This window comes from Corella eumyota, chromosome 4, assembly GCF_963082875.1.
Source record: "Corella eumyota chromosome 4, kaCorEumy4.1, whole genome shotgun sequence".
Taxonomy (NCBI): Eukaryota; Metazoa; Chordata; class Ascidiacea; order Phlebobranchia; family Corellidae; genus Corella; species Corella eumyota.
Genome location: NC_137493.1, coordinates 14,035,198 through 14,049,347, shown reverse-complemented (window position 1 = coordinate 14,049,347; position 14,150 = coordinate 14,035,198). Strand labels below are relative to the sequence as shown.

General features: G+C 29.6%; 3 protein-coding genes and 1 long non-coding RNA gene across 4 annotated transcripts in view; all 4 read left to right on the top strand.

Annotated features, from left to right (window-relative positions):
- Positions 1-1,103: 1,103 nt before the first annotated feature.
- On the top strand, positions 1,104-1,840 carry LOC145751389 (uncharacterized). Its single transcript, XR_014283732.1, has 3 exons — positions 1,104-1,225; positions 1,332-1,427; positions 1,718-1,840. It is a non-coding gene; the product is annotated as an uncharacterized LOC145751389 (long non-coding RNA).
- A 2,455-nt stretch (positions 1,841-4,295) lies between these two features.
- On the top strand, positions 4,296-5,207 carry LOC145751249 (uncharacterized). Its single transcript, XM_082567355.1, has 3 exons — positions 4,296-4,416; positions 4,612-4,740; positions 4,881-5,207. The coding sequence occupies exons 1-3, from the start codon at positions 4,368-4,370 to the stop codon at positions 5,150-5,152; spliced, it is 450 nt and encodes a 149-aa protein (XP_082423481.1). The 5' UTR covers positions 4,296-4,367; the 3' UTR covers positions 5,153-5,207.
- A 356-nt stretch (positions 5,208-5,563) lies between these two features.
- LOC145750566 (uncharacterized) lies at positions 5,564-6,936 on the top strand. The gene is made up of 3 exons (XM_082566633.1): positions 5,564-5,721; positions 5,877-6,005; positions 6,344-6,936. The coding sequence occupies exons 1-3, from the start codon at positions 5,653-5,655 to the stop codon at positions 6,458-6,460; spliced, it is 315 nt and encodes a 104-aa protein (XP_082422759.1). The 5' UTR covers positions 5,564-5,652; the 3' UTR covers positions 6,461-6,936.
- Positions 6,937-7,167: 231 nt separating this feature from the next.
- Positions 7,168-14,150, top strand: part of LOC145749553 (uncharacterized) — an 8,338-nt gene continuing 1,355 nt past the window's right edge. Inside the window, exons 1-19 of the mRNA XM_082565349.1 lie at positions 7,168-7,554; positions 7,992-8,202; positions 8,415-8,539; positions 8,697-8,769; positions 8,857-9,004; positions 9,313-9,365; positions 9,456-9,606; positions 9,740-9,835; positions 10,223-10,306; positions 10,396-10,432; positions 10,696-11,024; positions 11,248-11,348; positions 11,498-11,618; positions 11,820-11,970; positions 13,157-13,230; positions 13,312-13,410; positions 13,483-13,599; positions 13,676-13,811; positions 14,075-14,098. Coding sequence (XP_082421475.1) covers positions 7,346-7,554; positions 7,992-8,202; positions 8,415-8,539; positions 8,697-8,769; positions 8,857-9,004; positions 9,313-9,365; positions 9,456-9,606; positions 9,740-9,835; positions 10,223-10,306; positions 10,396-10,432; positions 10,696-11,024; positions 11,248-11,348; positions 11,498-11,618; positions 11,820-11,970; positions 13,157-13,230; positions 13,312-13,410; positions 13,483-13,599; positions 13,676-13,811; positions 14,075-14,098 — 2,339 coding nt within the window. The 5' untranslated portion in view covers positions 7,168-7,345. The remainder of the gene's footprint in view (positions 7,555-7,991; positions 8,203-8,414; positions 8,540-8,696; positions 8,770-8,856; positions 9,005-9,312; positions 9,366-9,455; positions 9,607-9,739; positions 9,836-10,222; positions 10,307-10,395; positions 10,433-10,695; positions 11,025-11,247; positions 11,349-11,497; positions 11,619-11,819; positions 11,971-13,156; positions 13,231-13,311; positions 13,411-13,482; positions 13,600-13,675; positions 13,812-14,074; positions 14,099-14,150) is intronic.

Genomic DNA, 14,150 nt, shown 5'->3' with positions numbered 1-14,150 from the left:
AGTTTAATCTTTGACAAACTGTTGTGTTAAGCAAAAATATATAACCAACGAGTTTCATGTTACTAGTAGTAAACTAAATTGTTATTTTAACCAATCTTGTTTATTAGGGAACTGTTAAAAATACTGTAAGACCTGCAACAAAAACAGTCACACCAACCCAAACTTCTCCAACAAATGTATGTAAAATGTTGTTTTCTTCATGGGTATATAAACTCAAGTTTGTTCAAATATTAACAATATATATACTCATTTAATGCATTTGTAAATAAAAAATTCAGGTACATCAGCAGGCTCTACCAACTGGCTGGGAGGCTAAATTCGATCCTGGGTCAAAAAGATGGTTTTATGTCAATCACTTGACTAAAAAAACCCAATGGGAAGACCCAAGAATTCAATTTCCAGTAATATAAACTTTTGACTTGTATTATATTTATACTAATGTTTTAGTTGCGACAGCAATGGTATTTAAAGTAAAAGAATAATGAAACAAAAATTAAAGTTTTTTAGGTAGTCTAAAGATTATGCTAATTTATTTCTACAAACTACATTTTAAGGTACAGGCACAGTTCCAAGCCAACAAAAGGGTTCAGCAACAAGAATATGCTCAGCCTGCAACAAGCACCCAGAAAAATAAGATTGATAATGTCATGAAAAATCACTCTGCAGATATAGCTCTGTAAGATTAAAAAAAATACAAGGCATTCTAATTTGTTTTACTTTCTAGCCTAACATCAGTACTGTCTTTATGTATTTAATAAATCATGATAACAGAATTGTTTTAGAGAACAAAAACAAGAATTGCAAAGAAAAATGTCAACAGATAGGCAACGTAGTATTGTTGAGGCTGTAGTTAGCCCAGCAAATAAGTCTGCAACACAACCCAGAAATTATCAACAACAACATCAACCAAATAAAAATGTTGCCAGCGAATTAAAAACTAGTATTAAAACTGTTGATCAACAAAAAAAAAACATTGATTCCAAAATTCAAAATCAGCAAAAAAATTATTCTACTACACAAAATCAAGCCAAACCTCTACCTGTTCAAAATCCTATGTCGAAAGTAAAAAGTATTAACCAAAGTCAAACTGCGAACAAAGAAAAAGCAATGCCTGTTGATTTACCTGAGCAACAAGTTGATAAAATACGACAAAAATCTGTTCAGCAAAAAACGATTCCACAGAAAACTGAAGAAAAAAAAATGTCAGAGAATGAAAAATTAGAATGTAAGTATATATAGATATATATATATTATTAACATGAAATCTTTGTATTAAAGTAATTTTTATTGTTGAAAAAACAGAGAGTTAATTTAACCATTATTTATTTAAGGTTTGCGAAAATTAAAACAAAGATTTCCAGAGTTGGATGATGTCACAATTAATATGTGCTTTACATCTTCTAAACATGACTTTACAATGACAGAAAGTAAGTATATTAGTTTATAAATAAAAATTAATTTCTTAAAAAAAACTAATATATATTTATACACAGAAATATTATAATTTAGATGTTCTACAGCTTGAGCGTGAGAAATTAGAAAAAAGAAAAAGCATTCTTGAAGCAGAAGTTAAATACGTTAAACCAGTTCAGAAAGAAACAAAAGATTTAGTGTCAGTTTTAAACAGCCAGATTATTATAAATTCTTTTTTTAAATCATAAACCATACCCAAACAATATTTTTTATTTTAAACAACATTTTTTGGTTTAAATTTTAGACCAAAGGTATTTGAAGAAAAGGCTGCTTTACAACCATCAAGTATTAAAACCAATCTGCCATCTCTACCAGTAACCAAGAAAATTAACCAATCTGATTTGCAACCAGTGACCTTAGAAAACAACCAGTCCGATATGCAACCAGTAACTCTACAAGACAACCAGTCTGAATTGCAACCAGTGACTCTAGAAAACAATCAGTCAAATATGGAACCAGTATCTTTACAAAACAACCAGTCTGAATTACAACCAGTAATTATAGAAAACAACCAAGAAAAATTAAAACCAGTTGTTTTTGATGACAATTCAGACCTTAAACCAACTATTTTAAAAGAAGAAGCTGTAAAAGAACAAGTATCTCAAACTGCAAAAGTAATTTCGAAAAGTATTGCTTCAGAATCACAAACTAAAACAGTTAAATCATCCATCAAAGAAAACATAAATGTTACCGATTTACATATACAGACCAAAAATAAACAGTTCTCTACATCAATAAGGTACTTTAATAATTTTTATTATTTGTAAAATTCTAATTTAAATATTTTTTATAGACGGTTTCAATATATTATTTTTAATTATAAAAATGTTTGGTTATTGTTAAAAAAAATTTTAAGTTGAATTTTGTAGTTTAACTTCTAAACTACGATGTCAACCAAAAGGACCCAACCCACTTAATATAAAGGGACCAAATCCCAATCTTTTAATCAAAGAAAAAATAATACCAGTTGGACCTAACAAAAGTTTACTAATAGGACCTCAGGTATTTACCCCTTAGTAAATTATTTACAATTTGTTTATTTTTTAAAAACTAAAAAAGGTCATTTTTTGTATATATCTTTATTCTCGATGTGGTAAGGTCAAATGTGCGACCATACATAGAGTTACATCAGTTACTCCCCAGTCTTCAGTTGGCTGACAGTTTGGGATATTATAGATTATAATTGCCCGATAATTAAGCTGCTGATTAAGTGCTCACTCAGCAGGAGTTTGTACTGTTATGACACCTTAATCAAGGGCGCTACAGCATGGGAGCAGTGGGGATTAAAATCAAGAACTCATGTGGTGTAGCGAATGTTTTTACCATTACACCACACCGCAATATAACTAAAAAATATCATTTTATCAAAAAAGTGTTTGTTGTAGATATCTAACTACGTTGGGGCTTTAAATTCAAATTACTCTGGCCCCTCGGGAATTAATAAAGGATCTTCAGTTAAAACAGCGGTGCCTATGCTTAACAGAAAAGTTTGCTAAAATCTCCTAAAGCAAAATAGAATACTTGTCAGTTTTTATCTCAGTTTTATGCAATTTTTTTATTATGGTATAACTTAACAAGTATAAATTAAATATATTATTTAGAGCTTGAACCACCTGTAAAAAGAACAAGTTTGGCTAAGTATGTATAATAAGGTGTAGAAGTTTATACAAGTAAAATATCGCATTTTGGTCCAGCTACTCCACCAACAGCATTTTAATTTTAAGAACAGTATATGTATTGCTTTTAACATTAAGTAGACACTAGACAATGGAACGATAAGTCAATATTGCGTAAAATTAGGGTTTAATTCAAGGAGTAAGTAGTTTTAATCGTTATATTAAAAGTGCGTAAATGATAAGTATATTTTAACCTGTAAATGTTAAACATTACTCGTTTTTACAACCCATGTTAAGCTTATGACTATAAAGCTATGTTATGCATGTAAAAGGTAACCGAAGCTGACAGTAAATATACCTTGAAACCAGGTAATTTGAAATAACGACAACTTAGTTTAAAAATGCTGAGCTAAAAAACTACCGTGGCATACCCTGTAGACTAAAACGAATTACGAGTTATAATTTTTGCAGGTTTCAGTTGATTATTATTCGATTCTAGTATTTACCTTTAAAAGTCGTCGTTGTTATTTATTTTGAGATCTTTACGAACCAGTGACAGAAAACGTGACAAATCAATAATAACTAAGCCGATACAGTCAATTTTTAGCAGTTTTTTAAAAATAACCCTGGTGTAGTGGTAAGAACACTTACTACACCACACATAGGGCCGTGGGTTCAATCCCCACTGACCTATTGCTGTAGCGCTCTTGAGTAAGGCGCTATAAACGGTACGAACTCCTGCTGAGCTAGCACTTAATCAGCAGTATAATTATCAGGCAATTATAATCTATAATATTCCAAACTGCCACAGGCAACTGGAGACTGGGTCGGAGTAACAGTTGTTACTCTATGTTTAAGTCGCGCATTCGACTTTTTCACATCAAGGATAAAGATATATACAAAAAAAATTTACGCACAATTGTATGCGCGCATTCTTAGCGCACAAAACGTCATCTAAAATTTAACACTTACAAATGTTACGTTAGGCTTATGTATTATGTGTTACTGTTTCAAAACAAAAGGCGGTTATTGTTCTTTATCTGTTTCAAAACAAAAGGCGGTTATTGTTCTTTGATTTAACTTAGTTAGTTTTACCTTTAATAGGCAAGAGTAGAATTTGTTATATTATTTGCAAGTATTAGGGAAACATATGTATTTGTTAATTATCTAAATGTGAAGCCTGATTCAAAAATACTGCATTTTAAGTTGCTAGATGTTATTAAGCATTTATTTTAAATAATATATAGTCTGCTATTGTAAAACTAGTCATTTAAAAAAATGATAATCAGAATACTACTGCTAGTTTTATTCGTTTCGTACACTCAAGGTAAGTTTGGTATAATAGTGAGAACAGATATTTTTTTTCAGTGTATTACACATACTATGTTAAAAAAACAGTGTAATTAATGCTTACCTTATTGTACACAACGTAGTTTCCGCTAAGTAGCTAGTTTACTAGACGTTACTCACATGTACAATAATATTACATCGTATTTATTCAAAATTAATTTATATGCTTTAGGTTTACTACAATGTCATGAAAGTTTCCGCATTTTGCCATCAGGAGACACTTTACCCGAGTATCCAGCTAATCTTAAAACATGTGAATCAAACCAAGTTTGCACTGCATACTATGGAGACTTTCAAACAAGTAAGGTTTTTGTGATTTTGATTACATTTGAAATTTTTTTTTACTACTTTCGAATCGGGGCTCCCTTAAAAAAGGGTTGGGTTCAGGTTGTCCCTTCCACATCAAGGTTAAAACATCTTTTTTTAAGTTTGTTTTTGCAGGTGCCGGTGAAAATTACAGAGCACGTTACGCAGGATGCACTTACTCGGTTTTCTGTTTTAGTCTAGAGGATTGCAATAAACCAGAAAACCTAGAACTGGTTCGAAACGCTACATTCAACCCAGATTTGCAGACCTGTACTTCGGTTACTTGTTGCAACACCAACCTTTGCAATTTATATAACTCGTCCAATTCGCAATTTTCATTTGGAGGATTAAGCTTTGTTTTGGCCTTGGGTCTTTTCGCTTTATTCTTTAACTCGTTGTTGAATTAAAAAGGTTGTTTTAGCTGAATAACAAATATGTTTTTCATGTATAGTTTTTTTGGAAAAAGGCAATTGTTTATGTAAAAATATATGTTGACAATAAAATATGTAAGCTAACATAAGCCTTAAAAATTTATGTTTTAAGGTTTATTTTATGCTCTTAGGTAATGTTAAGGGGTCGTTTTGTATTTAAGTCGGCATTGGCGTGGTTTGCTGTTATCACACTTGTTTGTGTTATGTTTCGGTCACAAGCTTTGCCGTGGAAATGTTTTTTTTTTTTGGGGAAATGGGTGGAGCTTGTAAAGACGCATAATCACATGATATACTCCAAAAGCATAGGACAACGTTATAAAACTTAGTTTTTAACTAAAAATACGCCATACATACAAACTGACAAACATATATAGTTATAAAAATTACGATGCAGTAAAATTAGTTTAAAATATTAACTTTAATTATACGATTTTTTAGACATGTTGCTTAATATTTATTTTTTCTAAAATATAAATATGGCTGATTTTTTAATGTCCCTGACCCAAGACAAAGCATTATCAAGTAATGTGGAGCTATTGCAACAGGTAAAATATATATAAATGTTTATTTAAATAAGAAAGGTTGGTACTACTAATTTAAACTATAACCTTTTATGCCCCTATCTTAAATAACTTAATCTACTACCCTGCTTGCCAACTTTTGGTAAAATGTTTTTTAAAACCAATTTTTTCGTATGCAGATTGCATTACGAAACTATCTAAAAAATGGAGAAGAATCGAAACCATTTTACCAATTAGTTACCACTGGAAGAATTGTAAATGAATTGTATCAAAGAGTGTCTGGTAGCAATGATGTCACTATGCACAAAGTATTAGCTTTATTATTACTATCCCAGATAATAAACAAAATTATTAAAAATAAATAGTTATGTTAAAAAAATTAATAAATATGAATATGTACATTTCCATTAATTGATGTTTACCAATATACCATTATGTAATCATATTTATAATTACTAGTCAATAGCTATGGTCAGATAGTTGGCATTTTAATTGTTGTAATATGGTCACAATTCTAATATTTACCCACACAACATATATATTTATATATATATATTCTTTAATAAGTTTCAAAATAAATAAATTTTTTATATAAAAAATACTAGTTTTTTATTATTAAAAAAAACTTATCATTTTGTTGTTATAGAAACAATGTATAGCCAACATAGTCGACTACATAAAGAAAAATCCGAATGCATCGAGTAATGCTTTAAAAAAAGAAGTGGAGTTGCAAGTTGGATTATTTGCAGCAAAAATATCCTAAACATAAAATATTGATTCAAAACTTGGTTGCACTTTTTACCAAAGAGCATTTTTGTTCTTTATGATACTGTAAATGTATTATATAGAACTATATTTCAATGTAAAGTGTCTTTTAGCTTAACAAATGTTCAGTATATGCAGATAAATTTTAACAGATTAAATATTGCAAATAATATTTTAAATTTGCTTGGTGGTTATTAATAATTTGTAAGAAATGTTATTTTATGTAGCAAGGGATTTGTTATTTTTTTGGTTTTGATCTAATATTATCTGTGACAAGGTTATTCCAATTAAAAATGTTTTGGTTTTTGTTTTATATACCTACCATTCTAAAGTGTTGTTTAAAACAACACAACTTTTATTTTCAAGAAAATTAAAGACAATTTTCTAAAAACGAATTAATTAATTTAAAAAATACATTTTTAGTTTTTTGAACAACCAATAAAATATGGCAACATTTTTTTTATCATCTATAAAAATTAACAATGTTACCATTACTTAATTCTGTTTCTTCTTTTAATTAGTTTTTGTTTAAATAATAAAAAAAGGGTATTGTAATAAAAATAATTTTTTCAGTTGCAAAGATAAAAATTTATTTTGAGGATAAGTAAATTATTTTCACGGAGTGGTGTAAAGTTCGCATTTATTCCACCGTTGCGGAAAAGTAATTACGTGTCTACGCAAAGTTTGTGATAAACAGCGCGAGTTACAAAATTTGTAATTCAATCGCTTTACGTTTAACTTAAGTTCCACTTTCTTTTTATATTACTCTAATGGTAGTTTAGATCATACAATAAAAATAAATTTATCTGCGAAGTTGTTTAGTAAGCCAACTGTTGGATTGCAATATAGCTATTTGCTTAAAACAAAAAGTTTTTAATGAAAAATGAGCGCTGACCACGATGTTGTTGCAAATATAAATTCAATTAATGAACTTGAATCGATTATCAACGCTGGGCCAGATGTTATAACTAACCAAAACAATGAAACAGAGTTTGACAACAACGATGCATTTTCTGAAAATGAAATTTCCAATCAATTACCAAAACCGTTTAATAAATTTTTGGATATTAACGGTCGCGGTGCTCCCACCAAGTAAGTTTTAATTCTTTTTGTTAATAGATTCTGTAAGCTATACAGGTCTTATTAAAAGCATCTGACACAAAACAAATAAGGATTGTAACTATATAATTTACCGGCAGCGTGATGTAGTGGTAAGAACACTTGCTACACCACCATGAGGTCTTGGGTTCAATCCCCACTGATCTCATGCTGTAGCGCTCCTGAGTAGGGCGCTATAAACGATATAAACTCCTGCTGAGCTAGCACTTAATCAGCAGCATAATTACTGGGCAATTATAATCTCTATAATTTTCCAAACTGCTAAAAGACAACTGGAGACTAGGTTGGAGTAACTGATGTTACTCTATGTTTAGGTTGCAAATTCGACCTTCTCACATTGAGGATAAAGATGTATGCAAAAAAAGACTCATAAAAGCCAAGTAATAAAATATACAAATTTTTTTTCACAGTACTCCCAATGACAAAACACTTAGTAGCCCTGGGTCCACTTCCAGTCCTCTAAACAATGGGTTATTTCAATCTCCCAACACCTTCATAGAAAGTATACCAGAGTCTAAACTGTTAGAAGGTTGTGTTTGTTTTGCTGATGTATGGTCAAAAGATGGCAACGATAATCGGTCACATTTATTTGGAAAAATTGTGCGGCGAATGGGTGCAACTGTAAATAATATATTTTATTGTTATAGAATTTATAAAGCCAAAACTAATTTAACAATAATATTTTTGTGAATATAAGAAATATAACAGAGTAAACAGACTGTTTGGTTTTGGTGTATTACTATGAATATACCATTATATTTTAACCATATATTTACATATTTTAGAATGAGTCGATATTTATTAATTTGGGATAATTTTCAATTTGTTTTTAGGTTGTTCGTTCATTCACTAAACGGGACGCTATCACCCATTTAATCTTTAAAGATGGACATAAATTGTATTTAAAAAAGGCAAAGAAAAGAAATATTTTAATCGTAACTTGTTCTTGGGTGGAAAAGTAAGTACATACATACTATATAAACACTTTGCAAAAAAAGTTTATAAATTTTACTCTAAAAAGAAAACATCACAAAAATGTTAACTTTAATTTTTTAGTCTATATAGCATTTTTTATATTTTTTAAATGGTTAAGCATTATTTTTATTATATTTAAGATGTCGGGTAACACAAGTTAAAGCAGATGTAAATGATTATTTATTTGATGACACAAACTACAAACCACCCAAGGTTAGAGCAAAAAAATTAAAAAATGTGTAAATGTATTTTTTTTTACACTGAAAATTTTAAAAATATAAAAATAAATTTTTTTGGAAGAAATTTAAGGAGATGCAACCAATTGATGAGGAGGAACAATTATTGCGCAGTGCCGATAAGGAAAGAAAATTAAAGAATAAAAAACCTCCAAGGAAAAAGAATTTTAAATTTTTTTCCCCTTTAGCAAGTGGCTCATCTACCGTTCAAAGTAAGCCTTGGAAAAAACTTTTAATTGTTTAAGTTAAGTTTTTGTAAACTTGATTATATTTAATGTAAGAAGGCTTACTTTAAACCCTAAACATGTAGTACTTTTTAAAAACCCTTTTTTGTAAATATATAACAAAAAAATTAAATTTATTTAGTAAGTATAATGTGAGCTTTAGTTAAAATGGCTACGCAACTATAAGTTTCCATTTTCTTAATTTTTAAACGCCACTATTACAGATCCCTGGCATAAAAAGAGTTACCGTAATAATTTTAAATTTTGATTATTTTTTAATGCAACATTGTCTTTAGATGGTAGCACTACTAGAACTTTAGCATTAGAAACCCCATACCATGATCCCTCAGTAAGTACCTAATGCCTCTTTTATTAAATATTATATATATATTAACAAAAAATTTTAAAAAAATAATTTTTTTTAAAATAATTTTTTTAGCCGTATCGCCATATTTATCCCCGCTACGTACCAGAAACTCCAGATGAAAATATAACGAAAAAGATTGAAAGAATGAAAGCTGGGAAACCGATTTTTACTCCTCCCTCTTCTCCTTGCTCCTCCTCAGACGAAGATGTCACTAATATAAAAGGTGAAATTTTTTCTACAAAAAAAATGTCTAGTTAAAATGTTTTTTCTTAAATTAATAAAATATCTAATTTATTTTTAATGAAAATATTACTAATATTTTAAAGAGTTTTATTTTAAACGAATACAACTTGCAGAAAATCTTCATGTTGGAAATCATGTTCCAGTTTACAACCGACTTTGTACTCGTTTAAATTTTCTCGAAGAAGAAAGTCAAGAAAATAAAAAACAAGGTAATAAAAAAATTCCAGCCTAAATGCAAAAATTAAATTCGTTTAATCCACCTGAAAATATAAGATTATGGGGCCAATTAGATGTTTTGGGGGTTGATTAGATACTGAGGGGTGAAATTGGTTTTTAGGGAGTAATGGGTATATTGGGGGATTTTTTTTGAATTGAAAGGCCTATTTTAGAAGTTAATATAAGGGGATTTTTAATTGGGTTCAAATTACTGTATAGTAAATAAATTTGAAAAATGTATTGCCTAATTTATTTTCTTTATTCTTAAACCAAATTTAAAGTATTTAAATGCTGAAAAAGAATTGTACAAGTTCTATAAATAACTGTACCAGTATTTGCAATTTTTGTTTAATTTTCTTTACTTTTACTAAACTTCGCAGACCACCCTTCACCTAAAAATGGCATTTTATTGTCACAAAAAAGCCTAGCTTCAGACATGGAACTTACATGTATTAATGTTAAAGGTAATTTTAAAAACTTATTTAAGTTTTTTTGATAACTTATATACATTTTGTGTACTAATTTTTCTAAATATTCAACATTTTATTTTTAGAAATTAACCTAAATCACCATAAGTCACCTGATATCAGGTAGGCCAATTAATATTGCACTTATTTGTATCAAACATTATTTGTATTTAATAAAAATGCTGTAATTAATGACAAAACCCAACTAAATTTTGCTAAACCTAAAACGAACAGCAGTTAACAAAATTATTAAATAAATCACATTCAATACTGGATGAATATACTTAAATAGGTTGGGGTAACAAATTTTGCCCTATGTTTAGACTTTTAAACTCAGCCTTCTTACAATGAGGATAAATGGATAAAAAAAACAATTTTTAATTTAGTTCACTTTCCGATAACAATCAGTCTATGGATATAACTGACATCCAAGACAATAAAAACCCAAGTCCAACAAACACTACTCACTCTAACTCAACCACTCCGAGTCTTAACTTACACTTGAGCAGCGATCAGTCGAGTTTAAACTTTAACTCAAGCTCAACTAAGTCAAACTTAGCTGAGTGTCAAACAAAATCAAGCACGACTTTACTCGATAAAGAATCGAGTTTTCAATTAAAATTGGAAGGTTCGTTAGATTCGACAATGTCACAAACTAAGGAATTATCATTGGATTTAGTTGATAAAGAAGTGAATGACATTATACCTAATATAAGTAAGTTATTAACTAAATATTAAATATTTTTTTGCTTTTCTAATTTTTTTTCCTAATTCTCAACCAATTTATTATATTTTGTGGTAATTCGAAAGTAAATTAGTAATTTCTAAAAAAAATTTCAGAATAACTAATTTTAAAAACAAAAAAATTTAAAATAGCAACATAGCTATGCCATTTTGAAATAACGTTAAATGATTTTTCACTCTTTTCATTCGTTCAGGGCAACCAAAAAAGAAAAGAACTCGCCGGAAACTGTGTGAAGAAGAAACATTAAAACCGGCTTCTATTTTATACACACCTAATATAGAAAGTCAACCTTTAGTAAGAATTAAAAAAATATGAATAAAAATTTTCTAAAAAGTTAAAAATTTAATTTACTTTTTTTGTAAATTTAACCCAACCAAATTTAAAAAAAAAAATGGAGGATTCAAAATTCAATAAAAAAAATAACTATGTTTTTTATTTTTAAGACGCCACGGCGATCATCACGAAGATCAAGTATAATTGCCACGGTTGCAATAACAAGTTCATATTTTCAAAATACGAGAACGCCAAGAAAAAGTTTAAACTTTCATAATTCATTACCTCCAGGTTTGAAATTTTTTATGTTCAAAATTTTGCCTGAACTTAGTGAAGTATTAGGTTATGACAATTAATTGTTCACCATATTTAAAAATATCTTTATTTTTTCAACGATGGTCAATTTTATAGACTTAAAAATGATTTGTATTGCCCTTACGAAAATGTAAATATGTTTTTTTTTAATAAACATAAAAAAAAATTTTCCTCTAGCTTTGGACACCACAAATTCTTCCTCTAAAAGCACTCTGCTGCCCCCTGTTGGCGAATCCACTGTAAAATTAATGGCCACCAGAAGTCGTTTTTTCTCAACTCCTACAGTGTCACCTGGTGATGCCGAAAGTTCGTCAAATGAGATACCTAGGTCTGTATTTCTTTTACAACTGTAAAAAGCTTTTATTGAGTCAGTAAAATTGCTAAATTATTGTTCCATATATAACTAAACCAAATGAACAATGTTGATGTATAGACTTTTAAAATAGAAATGCTGTTCGGGTGAGGGTAATATTTTTATTCTTTCATGTAACAACAAGTGGTGTAATGGTAGCCCACTAAAAAAGTAAATATGCAATCACTTATTAAGTAGTTGTTTAACTGGTATATATAAAATTCCAATTTGTGAGATTCTATTTTATTTATTATGGTAATGATAACCAGCTAAAATTTAGTACATTCTGATTTTTTTTGTATATATCTTTATCCTCTAAGTGGGAAGTTTCAATGCGCGACCTAAACATAGAGTCACATTTGTTACCCCGACCCAGTCTCGAGTTGCCTGTGGCAGTTTGGGATATAAAAATTTATGATTGTATACAGGGAACGAAATAACGGGTCGCTATTCGCTAAAAGCGAATCGTTTTTTAAAATAAGCGAATCGTTTTTTACAAATATATTAGAAATAGCGAATCAACCAAAAAAGGTTCAGGCAGTGACAAAACTCTCGTGTATATTTTTACGATCTATTTTACACCGGTTTCACACTAATTTAATTACATCATCATAATCCTGCGTAAATGTAGGTTACTATAGAGCATTTAATAACAATAACTTTCCATGTTTTGGCAATGCGTGAATTTCGCTCCCGAGATCGTTCAGTTGTTGCGCAAGTTTTTAAATGCATAACACAGCCTTAAAAGAATTAAAAATGTCTCGTTTTTCGTGCAAAATATTCTTAACGATTGTTTAACAATAAGTTAAATTTTAAAAATGCCACGCAACGCGTCAAGTGTTACAAAAAAACGAAGATTATAACTTGAACCTAATAATTGCTCTAAAAATGCGACCTCATTTTTAGCGAATCGTTTTTTAAACGTTAATTCGTACCTTGGTATAATAATTAAACTGCTGATTAAGTGCTGGCTCAGCAGGAGTTCATACCGTTTATAGCACCTTACTCAAGGGCGCTACAGCATGAGATCAGTGAGGATTGAACCCACGACCTCATGGTGGTGTAGCAAGTGTTCTTACCACTACACCACGCTGCCGGTCTACACCACGCTACCGGTCTACACCACGCTGCCGGTTTATACTTATTGTATATTATTTTAAAGGTCAAGAGAACAATCCTTAAGTACTTCCTATGAAGATATGGAAATTCTAAACCCAGAATCAACCCCCAATAAAAGTAATTATTGTCAATAAAAAAAAAAATTTTTGTACCAAATTTAATCGTTTAACCAATAATCGAAATTGATTTTGATAAAAGAAACTGATTTTGTTGCTGATTTTATTGCTGCTGGTTTATCAGGGAAAAGGAAAAATACCCGAGGTTCTACTTTACTTAAAAGAAATCGACCATCGTCAAGTAATTTTTTTTATCGTTTTTTTTTTTTTTTTGATAAAAAATTTAAAATTTTTTTTTTTTTTATTGGTTTAGGTTCTAGTTCATCTTCTGGCGAAAATATCAATATAAGAAAAAGTTGTAGAAAACCATCAAAAAAGAGTCAGTGTTTGAACTATAATACCACCGACAAAAATACCAACCAACTATTAAGTAAGTTTATAAAAAAATAAACATTTAAAATTAAATTCAACAATTTTTAAATTTTATAATTGCTTAAATTTTTTAGTCCAAGAACCTGTAAGACCTCGTCGTAGCACAGATGAGTTTGTAATGACCAAGTTAAAAAACAACAACGGTCAACTTTTAACGAAAAAACGAACGAAGAAACAACCTGTGATCGTGTTAACAAGTTTTCACACTGAGTAAGTAGTATGTGTTACATACTAGATAGGCTGAGTTCGAATCCCACCTAGGACTTGCTAAAAAATTTAACCTTATCAGACCTAAATAACAAGCATTTTTTAAAACGAACTTTCAAAAATTGCGCTGTTCCAGTTTTATCTCTTATGTTTATGCAAATGAAAAACAAAACTTAAAACACCCCTTAACCCCCTTGAAAATCAACCCCTAGCAACTAGCTTTAAAAACAACATCTAGTCTAACAACCAGATCCAAGATTGATCAGTGAACAACTAGCCCCAAGGGTTGTAACCCCTATAAATTTTACCCCAAAGTACTGCTCCCAAAACGACATTCCCCCT